This window comes from Embiotoca jacksoni, unplaced genomic scaffold (assembly GCF_022577435.1).
Source record: "Embiotoca jacksoni isolate LCO1_2020_lvr unplaced genomic scaffold, fEmbJac1.0.p SCAF_13, whole genome shotgun sequence".
Classification (NCBI taxonomy): Eukaryota; Metazoa; Chordata; class Actinopteri; family Embiotocidae; genus Embiotoca; species Embiotoca jacksoni.
This window is the reverse complement of record NW_027185263.1, coordinates 12,392,547-12,419,093: the sequence shown is the minus strand read 5'-3', so window position 1 is coordinate 12,419,093 and position 26,547 is coordinate 12,392,547. Positions and strand designations below refer to the sequence as shown.

General features: G+C 42.1%; 3 protein-coding genes across 7 annotated transcripts in view; all 3 read right to left on the bottom strand.

Moving 5' to 3' along the window:
- Window positions 1-6,289, bottom strand: part of phldb1a (pleckstrin homology-like domain, family B, member 1a) — a 30,387-nt gene extending 24,098 nt beyond the window's left edge. For 2 of the 3 annotated variants that reach the window (XM_069146594.1, XM_069146595.1), the window contains exon 1: window positions 246-332. In XM_069146594.1, the coding sequence (XP_069002695.1) occupies window positions 246-269 (24 nt within the window). In that variant the 5' untranslated portion in view covers window positions 270-332. Of the gene's footprint in view, window positions 1-245; window positions 333-1,088; window positions 1,166-3,100 lie in introns of those variants that run through there. The other variant, XM_069146593.1, reaches the window with a different exon arrangement.
- Window positions 6,290-6,376: 87 nt separating this feature from the next.
- Window positions 6,377-7,070, bottom strand: h2ax (H2A.X variant histone). Its single transcript, XM_069146602.1, has one exon. The coding sequence runs from the start codon at window positions 6,961-6,963 to the stop codon at window positions 6,535-6,537; it is 429 nt and encodes a 142-aa protein (XP_069002703.1). The 5' UTR covers window positions 6,964-7,070; the 3' UTR covers window positions 6,377-6,534.
- A 567-nt stretch (window positions 7,071-7,637) lies between these two features.
- On the bottom strand, window positions 7,638-25,722 carry c2cd2l (c2cd2 like). 3 transcript variants are annotated; one of them, XM_069146597.1, is made up of 15 exons: window positions 25,416-25,722; window positions 24,716-25,155; window positions 16,054-16,149; window positions 15,763-15,882; window positions 14,574-14,684; window positions 13,695-13,808; window positions 13,488-13,587; window positions 13,268-13,400; window positions 12,769-12,833; window positions 12,380-12,501; window positions 11,688-11,859; window positions 11,500-11,604; window positions 11,018-11,151; window positions 10,193-10,406; window positions 7,638-9,639 (listed from the first exon to the last, which is right to left on the bottom strand). In XM_069146597.1, exons 2-15 carry the CDS (start codon window positions 25,082-25,084, stop codon window positions 9,389-9,391), a joined length of 2,106 nt encoding a protein of 701 aa, XP_069002698.1. In that variant the 5' UTR covers window positions 25,085-25,155; window positions 25,416-25,722; the 3' UTR covers window positions 7,638-9,388. The 3 variants fall into 3 exon arrangements, with proteins under 3 accessions (XP_069002698.1, XP_069002697.1, XP_069002699.1); XM_069146596.1 differs by having other exon boundaries at window positions 25,442-25,722; XM_069146598.1 differs by having other exon boundaries at window positions 11,018-11,112; window positions 25,442-25,722.
- Between the last annotated feature and the right edge of the window lie 825 nt (window positions 25,723-26,547).

Here is a 26,547-nt window from a genome sequence, read left to right as displayed (position 1 = left end):
AGTCTGTTTTGTCTACCAAAGGTTAAACTTATGTCACGTGTTACTCTTAATTTATATTTCAGAGTAGAGCTGTGCGCCTCAGAGTCTCTGAAACTCTAGTAGAAGGATACACACGGTTTTGTTTTTTTTCCTCCAAAAGTTAGTCCCTGTTTTGCCACAGCGTATGATTCATATCATCTTTATTCTAATCAGACCATTCAGAGACATGTCTTGCTCTGTTTCTTATATATCAGGTTTTTCCCCACCAGTTTGTCAGGAAATGACGACATCAATCCTAAAGCTCTTTGTCACTCCATGTTGTCATCACCAATGAAACTTTCGAAGAAAAAAAAAAAAAAAAAAAAAAAAAAAAAAAAAAAAAAGATATCCACATCTGCCGTGTTCTAAGTTTAGTTCGTAGTGTTTGAGACAACAGGTCGTTCAATCTGCGTCTGATGTCACTCCAGACGAGGCGACCACAGACATTCTGACAATCACGTCCAGTGTGTGAGTCTCAGAGGACCCGGTGACACGGGGAACAGACCGTCCCCTCTGTTCAGCGCGGACCCCTCGCGCCTCTGCTGTCAGCCCATTGGCTGTCAACACTAGCCCTCTTTGAGCCACGCTCTCAGACACAGGACAGGAGAGTGGGTAGAGTAATGTGTCTGTCTGACTCACACACGCACACGCACACACACACGCACACACACACACACACACACACACACACACACACACACACACACACACACACATTTCCTCCTGCTCCCACAAGCCTCAGTGATTTAACGTACACACCCAGGCCGGAGAGCAGTTTTAATGCCTTCAAATGCAGGGCCTTGCACTGTAACCTGTCATTATGGAGGCAGTTATGCCCTCCAGAGTTGCCACGAGCTTCTGAAAATAGATCCCGCCAGCTACACAGTCTGGGCTGCTACTTTTACACAGAACTGACTTCTGCTGAGAGTGAACGCTGGATCAAACAGCCACGGAAAACTTGACATGATCTTTAAAATGATCAGTAAAATAAAAGACAGGGTTATATAATAAAAGACTATATAAATAGGAAACACAACAGCTCTGGCAAACACAGCCAATAGTTTACTTACTTCACTGACAGACATGCAGCTCTTACCATCTCTGTACTTTCACTGAGTCCAGGCAACAGCTAGATCCATGGGTTTGTCTGAAGATTGTTAACACGTAGAGCAGTGTCCACATTATTGTGTCTGTCTTGCGTCTTGCTTTTTTCATTCACGCACTGAATCCCTCTGCTCTTACCCTCCTCCCAACCCCATCTCCTCCCCATCCCGGTGCAGAATTACATCCCAGCAGAGTTACACGCAGCAGAGACCAGGCACTGCCCTCCAACACATGCCATTATTTCCTTTTTACGGTTTCCCTTTCTCTTTTTTGGTATAAACCTCACATCTGGCTCAGACGGTCCCTTAATGTATTGGCTTCTACAAGACTTCCATTGACTTAAATCTCAGCTGGACCACACCAGGTGATCTGAGAAGTCTCCTCAGCACTGTCTATTGGTAAAGCAGGTGTTAGTCTGATCCCCAAAGGAAAGAGCTCGTAGTGTAGGAGTGGGAGATGGAGAAGGACCTTGTGTCCTCTGACTTCCTGCTCCGAGCTCTGAACCATTGATGTAACAAACTGGAAAAAGGGGTGGTTCCACTCTGCAAATCTGTTGCACAACAAATTATGATAACATAATGAAGCACAGTGGATTATAATGCACCTACTGTGCTCAATACATCAGCGACAGAGAAATACTATGTTCCACAGGAAGTGAGTAAACATGTGAGCATCTTTTCAGATGTCCCACAGGAACTCTTTGGCTTACACACAAACAGAGAGAGGGTGGAGGAGAGTGGGAGAAAAGACTCCACTATTGATCTCTCAAGGCTTTTCCCATGGTCGGGGGCCAGAGAGGAGATGGAGGAAATGAAGCAGATGAGGACTCACTGAGGAACATAAAAACAAACAAACAGAGGCAGCTAAGTAACCAGATGGACTGCAGACTGGTGAATCCTGCAGAGATGATTACAGCTCTGAGTTGTGATGATGTGGACGTTACAGCTGAGGTGCTGAACATTTACTGAATGACCTTTAAATGGGGATATTTTTGCCAGCTCCACTGTCAGTATGTGAAATGATTGATTGTGCGGGTTGGAGGTTTCTCGCAGATCTTGAATTATGTGTCTGTTGCGAGGTTTGGATCAGTCAGCTTGTGTTGCCCTGTGGAGAAAATGCCTGCAGGATTTTGCAGAATATCTGAACATGACAGTAGACAGATAGAATAATAAAGGATGGTAACGATTAGGCAAGTGGTGGCTCAGTCTGAGACGTAAACATGCATTCAGGCTGCGTCTGAGGCTGCTAAGAAACAGTTCACGCTCTCGGTCAGCACTTCCTCTCAGGCCACGCACAAATTCTCCACCACACTGACAGGTTAAAAATTGACTTTTGCCCTGACCTTGGCCTTAACTCGACTGTAACCTAATCTTGTTTGATGGTACACATGCAGGTCGGGAGGAATGCTGCACAAGAGGCTCGACTCAGCCAAAAGAGCCTTCTGAAGGAAGAGTGCAGCTTGGATTCACAGATGGTTAAGAGAGATTTATATAATCTGCAGCACAGACACAAATAGTTTCAGAACACAGTGTTTCAATCTTGCAACATTATCAGAAAATACAAAACTTGTCCAGATATACAGTAACAAATTCACAATGTGTACACATGAATGCCATTTGAATCTTCTGATTTGCCCCACATTCTCATACAATGCAACAATTATCACACTGTACCAACTCACATCATGCAATCAGCTCAGTTCTGAAATGGCTCGACCCCAGACAATCCAGGAAGAACAGTAAACTGCTGATATTCCCAAAACTTTTGCTTTGAGTCGCCCACCAAACAGATGTGCTGTTTCCTTTGTAACATCTGCCCGCTTGTCTCCCATAGCTTATCAATATGTTCAACACAGTTCACTTCAGAAGAGTAACACTTACATATCTACACACAAACAAAGTTTTTTTTTATACTGTCACAAAAAAATGCATCCCACTAGAAGTTATTCGTAGCATTTTAAAGTTAGAATTATACTCACTCAGGCACATGTGCACCTCACACTCATGTCGGAGAAATGCTTCATTGTCCTCTAATTCCAACAAACTAGTCACAAGAGCCCCAAATGCAGCCTGATCTCACACATAGACACATAAAAGTGCCCATTCACAAAGCCAGCTGGGTTTGGCTCCTAATCTTTCTCTCTGAAACCAGATGGCTTCCACCTGCTTCTACTGCTCTGTAACATTGAAGCTAGAAAATGAAATATTACAACGCTGATAATGGCAGGGTGTAAAGTCTCTCTCACACAGTGCATGGTGAGTGACACATAACTGGGTCGTATTGGGCTGAACGCTATGAGGGTAAAGTGCCACAATTGCGCCATTATCTCCCTCTCTCCCGGACACACACACACACATACATAGCAAATATTTTTGTTTCTCATTACCCGAGCAGGCAATGAGGGTATTCTTCTCTGTGGAAGGATTCAGTCCAAAGATTAAAAGCACAAGTTGAGGCATCCTCCCAAATGTTCATGTGAAAAGTCTCCCACTTCTCTTCTCAAGGATAGAAATCTGCTATTCCTCCTTCACTGCTGTTGAGTTACTTACAACGTTAATGTTTTGCTGCATAAACACACATCATTCTGCCAAGTCCACCCCTCCTTCTCTCGCCACTCATCACTCCTTTTCATGTCCGTGTCTTTACATTGCTGTATGTTTCTCATAGGACAGACTTGTACTTTAGAGCTTTAGTTTTTCTAGATGTTCTCAGATTTACAGACCAAACCAAGAGCTAATTTTACAGACAGTTGGATACATCAAAACTTTGTTGCTTTTCTTGTTTTTTCTTGTGAACCTAACTTCATTAAATTCACTTCCATTAATTTCAAGTGCTGGGAAATACAAAAGCTAAATGGTGAACATGAACAGTTTTTCCATTCGGTATCCCAGCCTAAGTTTAGATGATCTCTTTTTGTTCCATTCACCACAAGCTGTAATTAACAAAACATGGAAAAAGGTGCCTTCCCGGTGACATCATTTCAAACTTCAAATGAAGAGTGGCTCAGGGACAGCTAATGTTTTTTTTTGCACTCTGAAAGAAGCGGGAGGGATATATCACCAGACACTGTATCTGAATTTAGTTTCTCATATCTCTGCTTCATGCATAAAGTACTATGAAATGATTAATATTACTGTTATCAAAGTCATTTCCACAAACAACTGAAAACAACAGTGCTGCTAAATTTACATTCTCTGACCGTGTTGAATCAGGAAATTATCACAGCCAGTGGACACCTACGTTTTTTTTTCCTATCGGGCAGGAATTTTTTTGTCCTGGACTTTAGTGTTGGACACGTTGTCAAGGCCTGAGTAAATGGTTCAGCATGTCCTGAGCTCGGTTCAAGTTTGTTGCGTCATGCTTCTTTTGCCATTTATAAAACAGTCAAATCAGACAGAAATATCTGCATGCTCTCCGGTTGAGGGTGATTTAAGCTGCACGTCTGGGGTGAAATGAAAAAAACATGTAATCCGCCTCCACAGACGACATGAATTACTGTCGCACGCACTGATGGAGCCTTAAGATAGTTTTTCAGATATTTTCTTATTTTTTATGATGGTTCTTGGAATGATTTAAAGTCTTTCATTTCCAGCAGCAAATATTTTCATGAGTCTTTTCTGGGTATTGTGGTGAGGGTGCATGAGATGCACATCTGTTGGAACAATGTGTGCAGTGAACTGTCTTCAATTGTTATTAAATGGAAACACACGTGGGCATCAACACAAAACATGCCACGTTATCAGACATGAAACAGCTGACCCCTGCTGGCAAAGTCAGTGAACAGTACAGCTGACATTTCTGCTATATGATACAGTTGTGATATAATCGAAACTTGTTCCATTTAAAGACATGCAAAGTGATAAACTGTCAGTTGAGACGTATTTTTATGGACTGTGTGCATCTGAGGAAGCTTCCTGACTTTTTCCTGCATGCTTCATTCGTTGCATTTGCAACATTTAACAGGTGTAGGATCTGGTTGTTGAAGTGTCCAGTTGTGTCACCAGGCGTCAAATGCCATCACCCTACTTTATGCATCTAATTCCTGACATGTGGGGAGATATATTTAGTCTCAATACGTTTTATTCAGTCATCTGAGATTTAAAGTTTTGCCCTGATCCTTTTGGACGTCACTTTCAGATGGACTTATATTTGTTAAAATGATTACATACGCAATGTACTGCAACTTTAACCAAATGCTGCCATAGTCTGATGATCTATGAGGAAACGTGTACTGCCTAATTTCTAGAACATATGTAGCCTACATTTAGACAGTTGAAATAAGTTATATTCCTTCTCTGCATTGTGTCTGCTGTCACGTGTCGCTGTGCTCTATGCTGCTGAACTGGCTGCTGTTGTTTGTTTCTTCAAAAGGAGGAAACACCTGGAGCTTCATGCTGGCAGAACCGTTAACATGTTATGCAGGATCTAACCACACATGAACAAACAAACACTGTATTCAGGCCATTTTTTTTTTTTTACCAAAAGACAACCGTTTTAAAATGTGCCCCAACTCTATAGGTTTTCTGTTCATCAGGTTCACCCAACTAAAACTAATGTAACATAACAGAGCAGGCCTGCCATGAATCCTACCCTGACGAGGGTTAATTCAGTTTCTGTTGAAATTATTCTCAAAAGAAGCGTTGATTGAACATCAATGATCATTAGAGAAGGTGTGTGGAGCTCCTGATCCACAGCAGCATCAATAATGACCAGATCACAAACACACTCATTAAAAAGTCTGGTTAACTTCAAAGGGGGAGGTTTTTTTCTTCTTCTTCTTCTTAATTAAATTAGTTTCAGCTAGGTACACTTTGAATTAGAATTTTGGTGTCAATGAGGGTTTATACTTAACTGGGGAACCTGAAACAATTATAATCAACTATGCAGATTTTGCACCTGGTTTTAAATGAATTAAAACTTGTAGGCTTAAAGCCAGCCTGAAGGGAAGCTGCAGAGTCATGCTGCAGGGAACCAGATGATTAACAGCAAAACGTGTTGCAGGCTGTGGCCCATGAAACAGCCTTACATTGTGGTAAGTGGAGGCCAGGATTTTGCCCCCCTACACATGCAATGTAATGGGCCTGCTAACTTAATAACACCAGCATGTAACAACCCAGATATCCTGCGTGCTTTCCATTTGTACACCCATCGAGGTGGTCAGCCAAATACAACTACACTAAACTATTAACACGCCTTCACAAAAACGAACGAATAGCACCAGCTGGCTTATTGTCAACGAGTAGTAAAGACAATGTTTACAAAACAAGCGTTTATTAAATTAAATAATACCAAAAAAAAATAAAACATGCGAAACGTGAATTAAGGTAGCAAGAACCGGGAAAGTTGCTCTTTGAATGAGGAGTGGGTGGTCCTTAAAAGGACCTTTTGGGTTGCAAGTTATTAGCCAGCAGGCTAATACTCCTGAGATTGAGAGGAGGCCTTCTTTCCCGCCTTGCCGGAGCTCGGTGCCGACTGGCCGGTCTTCTTGGGCAGCAGGACGGCCTGGATGTTGGGCAGGACGCCGCCCTGCGCGATGGTCACGCCGCCGAGCAGTTTGTTCAGCTCCTCGTCGTTGCGCACGGCCAGCTGCAGGTGGCGAGGGATGATGCGGGTCTTCTTGTTGTCCCTGGCGGCGTTGCCGGCCAACTCCAGGATCTCGGCGGTGAGGTACTCGAGGACAGCGGCCAGATACACGGGGGCCCCGGCGCCCACTCTCTCGGCGTAGTTACCTTTGCGGAGGAGACGGTGAACGCGGCCTACGGGGAACTGCAGACCGGCGCGGGAGCTACGGGTCTTGGCCTTAGCGCGGGCCTTTGCTCCGGTTTTGCCTCTTCCAGACATTATCGGTTGTTGTCGTCCTTGTTTTCTAACAGACTACTGCAATGCTAGAATTTCCAGCGGTGAAAATGAAACGGCATACACGACCTGGATATAAACTCCACGTTTTGTCCCGCCCTAAACGGCAATTGGTACTCGGAACCAAAAAGCAAGAGTTGATTGGCTGCGAGGAACGGGAAGTCGGTAACCATTGGTTTAGCGCTTATGACATCAAGCCAATCAGAATGGCTCTTTGGGAATAAACATAGGTGATTGGTTGTTGTTTTTCCTGCTCGTTGTGAGTGGGTCGCAAGTAAGGAGGTTGGAGATCGAAGACCAATCGAGTGTCTTCCCTCCAGCTTGAACTTTTTGGCGCTTTTACTAACTCCGCAGCAAAAGTAAAAAGTATCTCATTTGACTTTTTGAATTATGGAGCATGTCGGTTTCCTGCATGTTAAAACGTTAAACAGCTGGAGAGAGCTGCTCAAAAAGGAAACTTATGAGCATGAATGAAACTATGCAGATACATGTGTAAGAAGTAATTTGGCATTAAAGACTCAATTTAACCGAAGTAGGTCCGCACACAGAGATTTGGCATTAACGTCATAAAACAAAGTGCTTTAGAGTGACTGAAAACACATCTTATCTCCTAAAAGAAATACAGTAGCCTGTAATCCAGAGTCAGGTAAACAGACTAATTGATGCTTAAAAAATAATTTATTTGCAATAAATTAAATATTTAAAATATAACAACAGAATTCATACATATCTTTTGCAACCCATATCTTTCTGTTTCACATTACAACCACAGAAATATATAAATGTTTATTTATTTTAAATGTGCCTTTAGACAGTGAAGTGGCTTTAGTCATTTCTTCAGCATTTTGAATTTGTTGTAGTTCTGTAAAGCACATGGTACATGTCCTTTTGACAGCAGTGGCTCTGATCCCTTTTAATATCGATCCTTTTTATTGATGAAGAAAAAGAAAATTAAATCATTCTGAAGTCCCATAAATTAATGCAGTCAGTTAAAAGATTTTTCACATTTTCAGACAAAACACAAATGGCCAAAAACCTATGTACATTTTTACATACTGCTTCTATTTGCTTTTGAAGGATGCAGCAGGTTTCCTCATATCTCTAGTTGCTAGTAGCGATTTGATTTCTAGCCCTGAGTACAGTACGTCCGCTTCATTCATCACCTTGTCTGAAACTTTGCTGCCTGAGCGTAGTGTCTCTGAGCACTTCCTTGAGACGCTTACAAGTTCAGTTTTCTCCAAACTAAACTGCAGAAATATTGCAGTACTGTCCTTCGTGAGAGACTTGGATTCATTTAAAAATATGACATTATATTAATGCTCCTAAATGTTATTGCAGGATAAGTTTTGCGATATTTATGATTATGAACAGTTTACATGCCAGCATTTCCTGCAAATGTTTTGCCTGCAACCCTTGCGAGGAATTTAACACAGTATATCAAATATTTTTTTCCACAGTAATGATAGTTATTACAATAAGAAAGTCCATATGACGTCCGCAGGAGCATCAACCGGAGAGCAGAACCTGATCATGTTGTTTTTGTTTTTTTTTCACTGACATAGCCAGGCTTAAAAAGTCTGTTAGACTTGCTGGCTGTTTGGATTCTCAAAAGCAAACTGAAGTTATGTTTCACAGGAAGTACCATTATAAAATAAATGTATGATCTTTTCTGCTTTTTATAGAAGATACAACAAACAATTTTTTTTAAAACCGATAAGCTATTATGAATGGACTTTACAGCTTGATTAAGATAGATTTTTTTTTTTTTTGTTAATTTACTTAAATTATAGGTTTAAAATTACATTTGCATGGAAAAAAAAAACAATAGCATTGTCTCTATATTACAATGGAATGCAACAATGATGACAAATTTTGGAGGGTAAAATAAATAGCACTTGTTTCATGAGTTTCACATGATGATAAATTACTGTTTTACAACCAACAAACTTTACATATGTTGTTAAAAAACACACACACAAAAAACCCAATAAAGTCCAAAGTGCAACCAGTAGCATCATACTGGCATTTTACGTCATGAAATAGTTAAAGAGCATTTCCACCACCAGTCACAATCAAACACTACCACTGTAGTTTGTGTTTAAACAGGGAACACAACATTTCATTGTAGCTCTTCCCTTCTCCTCAGCGAGCAGCAGATTTCTCCTCACATAAAATTGATTTTATAATCACATTTTAGATTCAGTGTTGTGATTCAACATGACTTCTGTCCTGAAGGTGCAATAATTTCTCTCCAAAGCGGAGCGCTCCCAGAGGTATCCTCCTTTCCAGATGTACAGGTGACAGCCCACCTGGGGTGTTCAGCCTGTCCAAGACCGGACTCAAGTTTAGTTCTTCTTCTGACAGTGATAAAAATCCTGGATGACCCATGTCCTTCCCCTTGCAATGATAATCAGTTATCCAGTGAACTCGCTCCTCCGTTGGTAGCTGCAGCCTTGCCTTTCGATTTGCCTGATGAGCGGAAAGAGAAGCGTTTGATGAGGCGCCGGGAGAAGCTGCCAGACTTTTTACGACTGCTGTTCGTGGCAGCAGCAAAGTTATTGCCCATGTTGGAGATGTCTTCGTGGGATTGGCTGAGGCAGGACTCCTTGTCTCGATGTCTTCTGCGGAACAACAGCTTCGTCCCACTCTGCAAAAAGCTCACTGCAGGAAACAAACGGCATGCATCAAGGAATGCAATATATCATGGTATTAAAGTGGCACTCCATCACTGGAGATTTACGACTTTGCTGACAATGCACTTACCGTTTGCAATTAGAAAATTATTTGACAAATTAATTGAATGATTTCCTGACATAGTCCCATCATCAAATTTGATTATTGCTTTTTAGCCCTAATTAAATCCATTGAAAACCACTCAGTCTGGTCGTGTATGTGCTGCAGTATGGCCTCCAGAGGGCAGTAGAGTTTGTGCCTATGCTGTCTGTAAATTTGTAAATTGGAGTTTCAATATTATGTAAGGCAATTATACTGTAAAATGAAAATAAAACCTGTTGGACTAAAAAAAAATGTAAATCTATAATTCATATTTTCATCAACTAATTACCCAATTTACAAAAAAACAACATTAGAATCACTGGATATTGTGCAAAACTGTCCTTTCTAAAAGATGTTACTGGCGGCTGAACCTCCACCTCTGATGATATTAACATGATATGATTATGATATGCACAGACCAATTAGCAAAGTACGTTACCTTTATGGTCCTTGAGGCTGCGGGTTTCCAAGGCACCAGTGGAACCCGTATCTGATTCCACATCATCCACGGACGGTCGCTCCGACACGTCAGACGGTGTGGTTTCATCTTGGTCCTGGTGATGCCCCGCCCCGTAGTGGTTGCCATGCGTGGCTGCGTCCATGGATGCAGCGTAGCCGCTTGATAATGGACAGTTATCTTCTGAGAGTGGAACCTGATGAGTGTGAACGTGTTTTAAATGATGTGCTTTTAGCACAGTTAAAGGGTTATTCTGTCAGAGCCAGAGAGATATACTGTAGGATCCTACTTACTGATAATCCAAACTAAAAACACTATTTAAGATTAACACTGTTGTGACTGTTACATTAAAATACACACTTTACAGCCGTCAGCATCCTTACACCTTCAACAGTACGAGACCTGAACCTTCCAGTGAATTGTGTGTCAAGTGCACTGAAAACGTCTCTACAGATTTTCAGGCAAAAATCTGGTCAGAAGACATAAAGTGTCCAAAGGGGGGCTGTGACAGTGGACTAAATTTAGATCACACTCATTCTGCCTGGCTCCATGTCATTGTAGTTTAGATTCCTTGTAGTGGTTAATGGTTCACTGCTCAGATAATCAGAACAGTGTTTGGAATATTTTTTTTTATCGTTCCCTCTGCAGAAAATAACTGTGCAGGTAACTGATCTACTGTTAACCACACAATAGCTGAAAATGATGTTTGAAATAAAAATAATTGCACTTAAATAATGATAATACGCAGCATATCTAAAAAGCAGAGAGAAACAGCCCATTACTTTTGGATTGTTTCCATTATCTGACCTTTGACACCCCCGAGATGATCAGTGTGCTCCTCTTTGTTGGGGTCTTCTTTGCCACTTTGGATGCAGACTCCGTCAGCTGCCGAATAGCCGTCTCTGCAACGGGACCCAGGCCGTTAGAGAGGCGGCTGCTCTCTGAGCAACAAAACACAAACATGTAAATCAGCACTCGTAAACTGCAATATAGCATGCTGTTTTTAAAACACGCTTCTTTTCATTACTAAATAAATGTTTGTTGCATTGCACGTCCTTTAGAAAATCGTCTAATCATGTTTATCAGACTTCTTTTGTATTTTGTGTAAGCATGTAGTTTCCCAGCTGTTATAGAGCTGCAGTATGTGAGGTTTTTGAACAGGAGTACCTGCACCGAGTGTATGATGGATATTGAAAAGTGCTTTCCTCTCAACTCATGTTACACTGCTGCTGATCCTGCTTTGCATCTGTTATGTAAAGCCATGTTTGGCTGTCAGTGTAGAAACTCACTGCTCGGGTTGGGGCTGCTGCTGCTGCTGCCTCTGCTGTCAGACAGGACGGTGGGTTTCTTCTCAACCACCTCCACTTTGGACGGGGAACGCAAAGGGGAATCACCTGAAAGGCATTACAACTATTTTATGTCATTGTTAAAATGATCACAACAGTCTTTATCTGAAAACTTCACTCTGTAAACTTACCTGGACTGCGTTCAAGTTTAAGTCGAGACTGGACGGTGGTGACGGTGGTGACAATGGTTCCATCCGGCATGATGGTTCGGTCCACGTCCACTTTCTTGGTGGGGGTGAGTGAGGAACGAAGTGGCAAAGCATTGTGGGGGCTGCGAGGCTCCTCTGTCTCCAGATACAGCAGCTGGAAGAGTTCAATCAAAAACACAGCGTGAAGTTAAACAAACTCCCACATTTAATGAAGCAAATAAAACACATAGAGGGGGTGGGAACTTCATTTAAACTGACATTTGGACCCGATGGGAACTTTAGCTGACTAATCAGGTTGCAGGACTGATCCAGGAGATGTATCCTCAGGGTTATTTTATGCATGCTTTTGTAGAGAACAACAGGATGTTGTACAAACATGAAACGTTCCCTACAGAGATAAGCCAGATGTTTACGCTCTCTTTGAGGACATACATTGTTTGGTATGTAGATTGGAAGATAGAAAAAAGGCAACAAGATGTCTTCTGAAAAGATGACAAGCAATTTGACACGACCATTACAGGCGTGACAATGGATGATGGCTGTTATACAACACACCCTCTTCTTTTGTTGTGAATCTTTGTTGCATTTAAGCTTGCTTGATATTAGATAAGAAACTGTGATGTAACTGTTTGCCTCACATCCTTGAAACAGTTTTCAATAATCTGGTCCCTTACCTCCGAGGTGATGGTAGCGTTGGGTGCCAAGCCGTAGCCGGGGCTTACGGACAGTATGTGTTGTCCAGTGGGAACTTTGCAGTGGACGCCCAAGGCAATGGAGGCGTGACCAGGCAGGAATTCTAACCACAATTTAACACAGAAAGAATCGTCTGAACATATTAGGTCAAGCAGCACGAAAGCTGTTCCTTCTACTGAAGCTCTGAGGCCATAAAAGGAGCATCTCCTGACATTTTCTACAGCCCAAAACGCCAACAAAGACAATTATAGTGAGTCTGCCAGCCCTGCGTTTTAGGCACCCATGATTTTGCTTAAGCAGTCTTAACATTCCTGCTGACCAGGTTTCTGAACAGCAGCCAGGAGTAAATTGGTATTGAGCTATGCCTTACGTTCTCGTTTGCCGTTCCGCTCCAGAAGTCTCACTCTGAGCTCTTTGGTTTCTGGGCCCAGCTCCCTGCAACACAAAAGAAACAACTAGGTTCGAATTCAAGTGAAACACCACCATGAAAGGATTAATTATTTAGGTAAATTAATTGGAATAACAGCTTCTTTCTAAAGATGATTTTTACTTTAAACCCCTAAAAACTTGTACTGCTCTACAACATGAATATCAATGACTGCATAAGCAACAATTAAAGTTCAAAAACATTGTTTGGTGTATTTATTCTGAATTTTACACTTAGACACTCAGCTAAACTGCCACATCATATGTAGGTGTGGTTTAAACAGTCAGAGTCAGAAATCTCTCATGTGACCAAAACTTGTGAAGAAAACAGGGTGGTCTTAAAGGACCAGTTCACTCAAAGCTAGAAGCTGACTGAGAAAAAACATTGTTGGCATAAACTTACACATGCTACCACAAGTTTGGCATTACACATAGCACCTTACAGTGTTATTTCTTCACTCCATTCGAGTGCAGCGCTGGCGTTGGTGGGCACAGACAGGAAGCGGGTTGTCCTCTCTGTAGAGGGTTGGTCCAGGCTCAGGACACAGCACAGCTCCTCTGATCTGGACCACTGACCTGCAAACACATAGTGACGCAGTGAGATCTCTGCAATCAGCAGGAAGCTGGGCGGGGTTGATCTAATGCAGAGGCAAAATGTCTGACCTTTACTCAAGGTCGCCCTGAGCTGCCGCAGGACTAGTCGCCTAACCATGACACTCTGGGAGACAAATTTTGAGCCAACCGTGAGATGGTCCATAGGGGCCTGGGATTGTGCAAAAGAAAAAGAGCATCTAGTCTTAGAAATTAATTTATGTAAAATTGTTTGTCTCGCTGGCTGTTAGAGTAGTGAAAAAAACACATATTTCTCACCCCAGGACTGGGTGCACATGTCTTGAGGTTGAGGACCATGGCTGGCTGTGTGCTGAAAAGAGTATCCTCTATCAGTCCCTTAATCATGTTCAGGTCCACCTCACACTCAAAGCCCTGAGAAGAAAACAGACAACTTATTATTACTTTACAATGATAAAACCTGTGTGCAGAACTGAACAGCCTTGCCTTGTTTTTATTTTATTTTAAATACACTTTTAATCTCTTATTAATATCTTATTTTTAATGTATGTCTGTGCCTCTGTAAAGCACTTTGAACTGCCTTGTGCCTGAATGGTGCTGGGAATTGTTGCCTTACAGACACAAACAGGGACTTTAAATAATTCGATATAATCTTTCTTCTAATGATATCCAAAAGGAACACATTCTATTAATGTGACTGTTTACAGTTGCTTTCATCTAAAAGCCATTTAGTTTGTTCAGAAAGCATTGCACCTTTGGGGGATTGAGCCAATATCAATACTTCATAATTACATTTGGCTTGATAAAACGTAAACTTTGCTATCCTTGTTTCCTAGTTCAGCGGGTATCCCCACAGGGCTGTCTGCAGTCTCTTTCTGACTTTATTAATTTTGTTGCTGCCTGAGACAAAAGGCATTAAATGACATGCACATTTATGTAACAATATTCAAGAACGCCATTTCCAGCCTGACTCATGTTGGGTTTAATGGGCTGGAAAGTAACTCGCATGCAAAAACATGACATGTTGGCATTTATGAAGAGAAAGATTTGCATAATGTGTGTTGCCGTGTTTGAATGTATACAAGCTTTTGATTCATGAACACCAAACAGTTACAGAAATGAGACCTTTACTGACTGCAGCCATATCAAATTAGTGGTAGCACTATCAAGTGTTCTCACCTGTCTCTGCAGCTTGCATGGAGACACGGTCAGAGGGAATGATGGCTGCTTGGAAGGAGTCCAGGATATCAGGAGACCCTCGTCCTCCACCTCCTCCAGGCACACCACCACCTGATGGAGACAGACAGGGCGAGCACGGTCGGAAAACAGGTTAGAGACAGAGGCAGACAGCAGGTTGACAGGCATGCAGTTACAACAATTAGGATTTTGCATGTATATTCATCATTTAGTACAGAACAGAACAAAATCCTCCTAAAAGACTGCCATTTTTGATTGGCTACTTCTACGACATATTTAACATCATTCCTCTGAACCGCTCAGCCCGGCGGAGACTTTGAAAGAGATGTTTTTGATTAAAAAAAAAAAAAAAAAAAAAAAAATTACTAGAAGTAAACCATTTATTATAGCCAGAAAGTCATTTTATTGTACATGGCTCATTAAAAAAAATTCCAAAAATAAACAGTTTGTACAATCCATATTCTGTAAAAAAAAAAAGTTAAAATTCTGAGCTCACACAACTGTGAGACCTTGAATGACCCTGCTGTGACCAACACGCGTGACAAAAATTCTGTAAATCTTCAACTGAACTGCAGGCTGAACCATAAAAGGAGATAGGACAGAGAGGTTTGTAAAGATTGTAAAAATGTATATAGTTCAATATGTATAGTATGGTAACATTTGTGAGCTTTTTGAAAAATTTTCAATCTTTTTTAAATTTCTGTAAAATGAATAAGAAATTGAAGTTACATTTTCTTTTTTTGTGCTTTATGACATTATAACTGTGTTATACTGCACAGAGGTCATTTTTTTAGTGCCCCCTACTTCTAGCCATGATTGTGCTGTTTCTGTAGAGGTGCAGGACTTGCTGCTGCAGTGAAAAATGAGCCCACAGTGAATAAAAATATGACAGGAGCAACAAAAAAAAAAAACCCACTTAGAAACTGCTTGCGGTTCGGAGGGTTATAAAAGCATATAATGCCATTTGGCAGAAAACAAAATCCACAATTGCAGTAATGTCTGAGTGACATGCGTTTTTTATTTATTTTATCTTTTATTGTAATGCGTAAAATTATACACTTGGATAACAACGCAGATGATGCTCTGACATTCTGGTTTGTTTTAGAGGCCTGACCCCCCCCCCCCCCCCCCATGTACAAACTGTAAGAATCCAGGTGCTGTGTTTTGGTACCTTTGTCACCATAGGTTGTATAGTGATCTGATAGGTGTCCATGGAAACGGCAGCAGGTGACTGCTGGGTGACCGTCACAGGAAATGTCAGTGTGTCGACCCAACATTTACAGTGTAAAACCTGCAAAACAAGAGGAAGACGATGCTCATCATCATCATATTCACTTGATATTTGTTGCTCCAATTAAAATTTCCTGGTTGACTGACTAAAGATGCCCGCTTTAGAGGTTAACCCCTGCATTTTTTTTCTTTTTTACAGCTGTCATGCACATGAACTAAAAAGTTTACTTACCATTCGGTTTGCTGACTGGTCAGTACAGGTCACACTATCTATTCCAGAGGCAGCAGTTAACTGGAGGCTGCTGTCAAAAGTTATCTGGATGGAGCTCTGGTAGAGACAGAGGAGAAGAGAAAATGACCTAAATATTATATAAGAGAAACAGAAGAGACACTTGGGAATGACATAAAAGATTTTCTACAGCAGTGATGAGTCTTTAACGCAGCTGCTTAGTAGTTCATTATAGTTGGTCAATTAGTAAAGGAAATGGCTGCTTTATCATAAACTAAAATGCAAATTAACTTAAGCTTTTTTTTTGAAGAATTTAATACATATATAACAATCCCACAAGTATGGTACTGAGTGTATCATTCACCTGCTGATCATGTAATGTTATCTTTCCCCATTACAAGGTGAAGATGTTGCGTATGATGCCAAAAATGTCCATGAATCAAAAAATACTTTTGTAAGGTGCCTTAATAAAAATGGCCGTAAAGACGGTGCTGCGAACGAAGACCAAATTATTGTATTTACAATGCATGAGAGAGCAGGACTGTGATTTATGCCAGGACAGCTCTATGGATCAGTGGAGTCAGATGAATGGTGCCTGAAGATACTGGCAAAAAAATTACAACATATGTTGGACCAAAGGCTGTTATGAAGGAATTAATACGAGCTTTTTTAATACTGCAGAAGTTTGTGTTTCATTAAACTGGTTCAGGCTGCTCAGACCCCACAGCAACATCTATTATCAAGACTGCATCAGTCAATGATTAGTCATGCTTACGGCGAGGCAGCTTTTTTTCCTGTAGGAGTGTTGGACTTGGCCGACACCCCTAACAAGAGGAATTGTCTCAGTTTTAAGAAAAGATTCACCAGTGGCCTACTATTACCATGCTGTCTGTGCCAGAGGATCTGTTTTACTGGATGGCTTTAACTGGCTTAGGAGGTGCAAGTGAGAGAAAACAAATCCCCTATTGTCAAGGCATATGTTCCACTAGGTCCAAGTCCAATCTGTATCAAACACAACAGTGGAGGCGGGGCAGAGGTGGGAGGATGATATAACAAAGTTTGTGCAGTGTGTCTATGTGTGTGTGTGTGTGTGTGTGTGTGTGTGTGTGTGTGTGTGTGTGTGTGTGTCAGTGTTCCAGCCAGAAGGGCACAAAGCCAAGTGCAATGCTGCAAGCTTACGTAGGTTCCCTGGACTAACACTGCAGTCACATGACTACAGCGTACAACCAGCTCTGTTTACTTCGGTTGGCTGGAGCTTCTAAAACTGCTCAGTCACCCAACCGTTCATTGTGTCCAAAGTGCAGAACAAATGGGATGTGATGTATTTCAGATTGTGAGGCTTCATAAAAAAAAAAACATATCATAAGGTTTCTCATTATTACTGGAGGTTTGTGTCACTTCTGTCAAAAGCCACTTTCATTATTTTAGATTTTAACGTTTTGCATTTTATTGTTTTTTTTTTAAGGCAGTTGATAATGTAGGTATAGACAAAATATGAGGCAACAAATGTACCTGATTAGAGTAAAATTAAGCCATCCCACTTATATGATATGTGTCTTACCGACAAGACCACCAGGAACCAAAAACACCCACAAATCCAGAGCCGGACTGCATTTACAGCACATATTTGTGGGGTTTTTTTGTGTTTGTGTCATATATGCTTATCCATGATGAGCATATATGTTTTGTGTTGTTTCTGCCGTGGGGTGATTATATAGTATTGTGTTAAAAATACCTTTCTGGGCAGAATTATTATACCAGCGCTGTATGTTTGGGCGGTTTGCCACAATGGAAGTTTAACATTTTGATGTTTTCCAATATTTAATATTTCAACGCCTAGTATATCTAACTGGTCAAAGGTTTAAGGTTTCTATTCCTTCAATGGAGCTTACTTAGACATTTTACAAACATTGGCTTTATTGGTAGCCATCTGGTGCACCATGGTGTTGTGTATCCTCCTTGCCATGGCAACAGAGCTCATTTTGTCATGGAGAGGGCAACGCTAGTAGCATGGCCACTGATTTGTCCTTGTGAACCACCCCTGTCCAACAGAGTGTGTATGTGAGGGTATTTCTGGAAAGAGATAGGTCCTGAGGACATCCATAGTGTCACTTCAGGTTTGTCAGCGTCTCCCCCTTTGGGTCCAGCTGGCTCAACGCCTGTGAAAAGCATGTGGGTCAACCAGAAATACTCTCCCCCTGTGGCTTTTCATGACCCTCATTTCCTTTCCTATAGTTTCTGTTAGTGCATTTCTGAGGTTCAGGTGGCCACAGCTAAATTCAACACCTAACCTGTTGTTTTAACGAGACGACTTCACTCAACAGAGACAGACCGCAGAGCAGGGTGGTCTAAGTCAATTGATGTAGGTTGCATCCTCTGCACTCTAGCCTGGTATTTCCAGACCCAAATTCATTGCGTAAATGAATGGTTCTGGCCGCACTACATTGGAGATCGTTGCTTCAAAATGGGCTTAGGCCTCGGGTTCATTTTAAAATGATTAAAGAAACTTGTCCCCAATCCGCATTGACCACCATGTGACATATGTTGTGTACTGAAACTCTACCACCACCGGCATTGTTGGAACTTTAACTACATCACACTTAGCCACCCTAACTGGTAATCGACTGGTCCCCCTTTCAGAGTGGCTGAGCAAACCTTTAAGCGAACAGGGTTTCCAGACTATAATCATATGAAAGACTGAAGCCTTGAGCAATAGTCCGGCCGAGCGCCTCGCCCAATTTTGTAAAGCATAAAGAGAATAAAATTTAGCGTTGAAAATTTTAACAGCACAACAAAGTGGCTGGTTTACTTAACACAGCTAATGTATTTTTAACTGCAACCTGTTATGTAAGGACTACTTGGCTACACTAGCTGACTAACTGAAGTGCCCTCCTCCTGACTGTGAACTGATTTAATGTCCTATCTCATGTCTTTCCTACAACCTTTAACAGACCATCACTAAATTAGAGACATTTTTTTTTACCTGTATTTAAAGTAGTTTTGTGAACGGCTCTTTTTGCTATACAGAAAACTACTAAAAGCAAAATACAGCGCATTAAAACTGAAAGCATTTAGGATCTACCTTAGCTTCCACAATTTAACCAGGTACAATATAAGATTAGAATTATGCCTCATTTTGAATGCTAAGTGAAAGCAGCCCATTCTGTAGATTAATCTCTGCCACACAAAGTATTTACCATTATTGTAAATGTTGGCAGGTAACTGGCAAGTGCAGTTGAATCTCATCAGCAGCTGTGTCTGAGGGATAAAAAGGTTAGTTTCCTGCACAATCATATCAAATGAGCGCTGAGTGCTTAATGTCCCCTGTCGTTAAGAAGGAATCTACTTGAGCATAATCACAGGACATTAATCATCTACCAGCAGCTCGCAGTCAGAGAGGGGAGAAGTGAACTCTGTTCTCATGCTATTCACCAGCCTCATTATGACTTGCAGATTGTGAATGGACAGGGAGCTTCCTTCCCCGCAAATGCACGCTCGTTTCGTCCTCCTCTTCTACTCAGTAACGACGGCTTCACACCATGTGTCAGCTGCAGATGCACACGCGGTCTGCTGATACGGTCTGGACTGCAGGCCTGGGGAGGCCGCCGACCAATCCAGGCCTTCAAGCCTCCTCTACAGACTAATCCAGCACGAGACATCCGAGTAGCTCCATATCAAGTCATTTCTTACGAGGCAAGATTATAAGCAGAGGCTCAGGCAGTTCAGCAGACAGACAGTTTTGCCAGATAAACAACTGAGTCATGAAATGAGCGGCACGATGGGAGTACTCTCCGAAGGTGCAGGAAGAGACAGAAAGGACCGATCTATGCTCTTGAAACCGTGCTGTGTACTCCATGTCATATCAGATGAAGTTGTAACTGGGGAGAAAAATGTGGTATTATTGTGAGTATTTCATAAAGTGTGTCTGGGCTTTTAAATCTAGTTAACCGATAACTCCGTGGAAATCACCATCATTTGACCTGGCAGCAAGAAGACATTCTTCTGCTAACATCGCTGCGTAAAACCAGCTGCGATGTAGCCTCGGGCCAACCTGTGGACTATATAGCGACTATATATATAAGAGTGAGAAGCACAGAGGCGGGGGGTTAAAGTATCTCCAAGGAAGAAGCCAGATGAGACGCTGTCACCAACATCATATCCCCACCACGCTCTGTTTGGTGAGCTCAAGCACACCGAGCTGAAACCGTCTGCAGCACCAATGTAGTCGGACAGCCAGCTAGCACACATACCGCCTTCATATCAATTGTCCCGTTTCCTTTTCTAGTATCAAGTGATGCTGCAGACAGACCTACACACCGAAACAATGATGCATTAGCGGGAAACACTTGCTGCAGTTTACGTAACAGCCCCCAGACGCCGTGTCAGTATTCAGCCCTGTGAATCATTTTTGTAGTCTCATCGTGTTGCTCCGAATGTTGCGTGGACTACGGGGGTTCAGAGTCAGGTGTCCCATCGGGAGTGTTTTGCTGCAAGGACACGGCATTTTGTCAACACTCAAAATTAGTGAGACAGCATGAGGATTCCTGATTACGTCACTCTCCGCTGCCGTGGACAAACTATCAACGAGCTCAGCCAAATCAGACTTCTGAAAATGAGTGTTTTTCCAAACTACAGACAGTGGCCCACGTGTGCATAAAGAGCCAGTTGCCTGTGTAATAAGTGCTGGCAAGTTGCCAAACTTAGAACTGGGAGAGACTTTATGAATTTCAAAGAGCCGCCCAGTCATAAGAGCCTGAAGCTGTGGTTACAATGGAAGTAGCTCGTAGCTACAGAATATAGCTCATAATAAATAAGTGCTGAATCTACCGTGAATGTGTGTGCCATGTAAGAACCTTTGAGGGGTGGGTGACTTCCAATAAAATTCTTTAAATTATATTCCTTTATATCATAATATCGGGGTACAATCTTTCTTTGGGGGATAACTAATGCAATATTATTAATTTTTAATTAACAGCAAACAATAACTTTTTTCATAAATTAAAATTCCCAAATTTAACCATGCACTAGGTTCATAAAGTTAAATAGCGAGCAGTGGCTGAGACTGAATCTGACTGACGTTAGGGTTAAGCTATCAAACGTGACATCACATCACTCTACCAGGCAAAGCATAGGCACATTTCCACCAATATTACACATACCTCAGGTTGGGTATCACTGGCTTAAAGGAATAGTTCAGTTTATACATACTGATCTGCATCTGAAAAACCACAACTTCTTGTTTTCACATTTTGTTTTTGTATGGAGTAAATAAATGAACTTTATAAATGTTTGTTGTACCTTTGGACAGTAGGGCTAGTTGTTTCCCTCCACTTTCATTCTTTCTGACATGGGAGTTAAATATCAGATTTGTCACATTTAGCATAAGGACATGATCCATTAATTGTTTTTTTTTTTGGTTATAAAATGTCAGAAAATAGGTCAAACTTTCCATTATATTTGTTTTTTGGTCCGACCAAAAGTTGAAAATCCCAAGATATTTACTTTACTATCAACTCTACTTTTAATGATGTCATAAATACGGTTTTGCAATTGAATTTTCTGTCACAATTGTTCAGGACCAAATCTTTATAATAATAATAATAATAATAATAATAATAATAATAATAAAATAATGACAGCATACCCAATAAAAACACTCTACTGCATGACCGAACATAATGTGTTCTGCAGAGGAAAATGCGTCTCTGAGCCTCTGTTGCTTCAACTCACCCATGCAGGCTCATTCAAGTTCCCTTTATTTGGGTGAATTTCATCATAATTATTTAAAGACCTCTGTCAGCATCAATCTTAAATGCTGGAGAAGTACTTAGGTTAATGCTATAAAGGATTTGTGTACTAATCCCCACATGATGACACTGTAGACGTATCTCCATCGGGCCCTGCTCCTCCAGGGGAGCTCATGTTTTGCCTGACGTAGAAACATAATCATGAATTGCAAGTTAGAGGAGAACGTGAGTCCTGGGGACCATTAGTATGGGCGGCTGCTCTCGTGTCTGTTTTCAAAGTGACCACAGAAACCTGGCTGCCAGGTGGCAGGCGCTTACTGTACATGGCTCGCCTCCTGCCACCTAATACTCGCCATATCTCCACACAGACTCCGACAGCAGCTTTTTTCCAGGCAGATTTTTAGGGAGAAGGTGAAATGAAAGGACAAAGCATGAGCAATATGATAACTAAGATGGCGTTAACTGGCTATTTAGCATGATACAACTTAATGACCACTTATTGTGTCTGTAAATACTTACCGTCACATCTAATGCATCTGTGGTTGATATTAAAGGGATGTGGAGATCACGCTTTAGGTTTCAAGACAAGGATCTTGAAACCTAAAGCTCTTAAATTACATCCTGTCTGTGTATCCGTTCAATAAGATATATTTGTGATTTGTTCTCAAAGTGTCATGTTCAAAAGTTCATTAACAATTTCCGAGTTGATTTGCATACACTCCAGACACATTTAGGAATAACAGACTGCTCGAGCGACCCGGCGACGAGCAGACACTTTTATTGTGAACTCGGGCAGCTTTGGCTCACATACTCCGTTCACAAACTAAACACCACATGGGCAAACAGCCACATGTCTCCGTCTCCTCCACCACTGACGCACTTACCCAGTCTAGAAAATTCTCTTGCAGTGAGCATCAGACTCTTTCGCACTGCTGGGTAAAAGCATTGGTTCTTTGCAGCATAACAACAACAACTGGCATTTTAAAGCATGAGCCTAAAGGTCAAACCCGCAAAGAATGGCAAAGGCTCTCACTTACAAAAGCTTTCCATAGCTACCACCTTAAAAAGCACAACCCCTTATCAGCACCTGATTTCCTGAAAACCTCTCTTGTATATTTAGAGCTGCCAAAGGGTTATTCAGATTTAAATTGCCAGATCTAGATCTATCCTTGGCAAAGTAAATGTGTTATGAATAATTACAGCTAGGTTGCATTGTAAGACTTTGAAGTCATAAAAGTTTTAGAAAGGAAACTACAATGTACCTGGCTTCTCGTAACTCTAGTAAACTGTCACGAAAGGCTCCAAAGTTCACCCGAGGTTCACTCAAGTGTTGTGGAGTTTCTTGGTAACTGCCAACTGCCACAAAGGTCACAACGGATCAACTAATTATGCCAATGTAAGATAACTAAGCTGGCACACTCCCACTTACAACAATACCACAGAGACCTCTCGTATTACCAGCACAATGAGGCTAGATGATGAAGACAGATATTGTGAAAGCTTGCCAGGCTTAACGCTGCATACCAAAACATATGTAGAATGCACAGAGAATCTACAAAGTATGATGGAGTCACATAAAAAAAACATGAAGCAACCGATGTTCAAAGCTCGGCGCTCCCCTTTAGATATTTAGTTTCATCATGCAGTACTATCGTCTGATCCCAAATTAAGTCATAAAGAACTATCTTCTGCAACAGGAAGAACAAGTGGTCCTGATACGGAGGGTGCGGCACCCACAGGGCCTTCATCTCAACATCATGCAGTCAGGCTAAAGGTCACATGACGAGACAGGTGCAGCTGAGGTGTTTGGAAATACCTTGAAAAACTGTGTATGAATTGTTGCTGTTTTAAAGTCACATTGATTTGCTTTAGAGGGTTTCTCTTCTCTGCACCTTGTATTATGTTTGAGGCACTATTTTTGAAACCTTTACTTTCAGCACCCAAGAAACTTTTGCTGTCTGTTGCTTATTTGTGTTTCCATCTAGGTGCTCAATACTCACACTTCTCCAGTGTTTACCTAAACATCTGAAGGAGAGGATTTCAAATCAGCAAAGGTGAGGTGACCCTTGTGAATCCCAACAGAGTGCTGTTTGTTGTGCACGTTCACTGTGAGCATTGATCCGACTCCTTTAAACTCCCCACCTACTCATCTCTGATCCAACACACACTCAGAGTTTGTGTGTGTGTGTGTGTGTGTGTGTGTGTGTGTGTGTGTGTGTGTGTGTGTGTGTGTGTGTGAGGGATGTAGGGGGGTAGAGGATCTTTTTCCTCTTCCAGCGCTCACAGGAAACACCTGACTGTGTGGCAGGCTTTGATTCCCACAAATCAAAGGAGCTATTTAAAAAGAGGGAGACCTTTAGAAAGTTGAGGTCCGCCTCCAACACGTGCCAGACAACTGCAGTAACTGTGTGGTGTACAACTGACCGCACTGAATCAAACATGAATGTGTTATAACTTGCCTTAAACTTAAAGACAGTAAAGGTTATGAGCATCAGTAAAGGTGAGACTACCATCCTCTTGTCTCTTTTCCCAGTGTGGTCAAACACCCCCCCTCCCCCTTCTCCTCTATCAGGGTTTGGGACTATTTTTACCACGAGGTGTGGGTGTTACTGAGGCTATGATGGCTGGTTTTGCCTCTCCGCTCTTTTGTGCATTGATTCAGAGCTGTTACGCAACGCTCTGCACCCCACATCCTCTTACCTAGAGACACTCTAACTCCCACACCTCCACCTCCCTGCCTACACACACTTCCAGCACACACTGACTGTATCAGCTCCAGCTTAATTATTTATGCCTCTGCTAAGTGACCTTAGGCATGCGCCTCTACACACCGCCATCATGTTTATTCAGCTCTCTTTTGCAGCATGCAACACCTTTTTGAAAAAAAAAAATTAAAAAAAATCAAGATCTCAACTCACCCCATGCCTGCAAGCCTGCTCGTTCAGAGCCTTGACCCAGGTCCTCTGCCAGTGCTCCCTGAGGGACTTGAAGGAGAACAGAGAGGTCAACAAGCCTTTAACCCCGGCCTCGCACGCTGGTTCTCCATCCCTGCCCGAGCGGAGCTTCTGCAGGAAGCCCCACACTCCTCCCGCCTGGCTGCGATGGGGCAGCGTGAGGGAGAGCTGCTGCTGCAGGGCTGCCTCCCTCCTGCCCCGCTCCGCTGCCTTCCTGTTTCTCCACAGCCGCAGCAGGCTCAGCGAGTACTGGAACAGCCATCCCAGCACGATGAGCAAGGAGGCGAGGAAGAGACTCACCAGACACAGCCAGCTCAGCTCCTGGAGCTCCATCAGCGCCTCCTGCAGCCTCTCATATCATCCAGGTGCAAATATGGGGACTGTCAGCAGAGCAGATCTGAAGCCTGTGAGTGGCAGCAAACACACAGTCATCGTAATTAACGGGATACCTTCGCGTTATAACTGAGGAATCTGCTTATTCAAGGTGACAGCGAAACACCGCGTGTGTGTGTGTGTGTGTGTGCGTGTGCGTGTGCGTGTGTGTGTGTGTGTGTGTGGAGCAGAAGCCCATGCACTGTAAACTGCGTTGCGTATGTTTGGATCGCAAAATGAATCGTGCGGAGTGAGCAGCGCGCTGCAGCGCGGCTTAACGCAGAAAACTCACGTTAACAGCTGGACCCTCGTACCAACCTGAAGTTGAATCTAGACGCTCCGAGCCAAAGGCTGCAGGTGACCGATAGCAAATGAAGCTGGCTTCATGGCGATAAGCAGCGCCTCCGACAACCAATGTGTTCGTCCCATCTCCGAGTCGTCAGCGATGTTTTGACCGACGTCTCTCTGCTGCCAGCGGTCGACTCAAAAACGAGCCTTCCGCTCTCTGCTGGCGCCTCACGGGCTCCGGTGGGTTTAAAATCTCCGCTGATTGTGTCCTCCTACCTCCGCAGCCCCTCCACAAGGATGATTTGATGAAGAACAGCAGCGGCCTGCAGATGGCGCTGCAGGCACGGGAAGAACGCAACAGCAAAAAGGAAACTGAAGCAGAGCCTTCAAAATAAAAGCAGACAAAAATCCTTTCAGACGAATTTTACTGTCATTTGGATTTTGGTTATGTTACAACTTTTTAATTTATTTGTATATCCTGCAGGGGGATCACGTGCCGAAATTCAGCTCTACAGACATTATTATGTTTATTTATATTGTGTTCACATTGATTTATATACAGTATATGGTGCAGAAGTGAATGGTACACTCACATCCAAGTGAAAGTAAGCAGTCCATTACAAATAAAGCTCCTAAATACAAAGTATTATGAGAAAAGTGCCCTAATAACTTATTAAGTAAATGTTCTGCCTTAATGTCCTTGGTGACTGATATGGTATAGGACTATGTTAGATTGGTAATATTGATGCAACTATAAGATGCATTTTCCTCATATAACTGGTCATGGTGAAGCTAGACTTAAATACATTATTTTAGCTGATCCGGTTATTTAGAGAAAGTTGTTCTTCAGTGAAAGCTTTAATTTACAGCACATTGGCGATGGGACCAAACCTTTAGTTTTCCTTTTTTTTTTTTTTTTTTCTTTAGTAAATTGCTAGATGTCAAAAATGTTTGGAAACATGTAATCTTCATCAATGTATTATATTTTATGATCTCATCATATGGTTTATAGTGGAGTAGAAAGTTCATTATTTCCCTCTCAAATATGTACATAAGTGTCGTACTGGAGTAACTAGATTCTGACCACCACTTCTAAGGCTGTGTAATAACAATTATAACCAGAAAAAGAAAGAAAG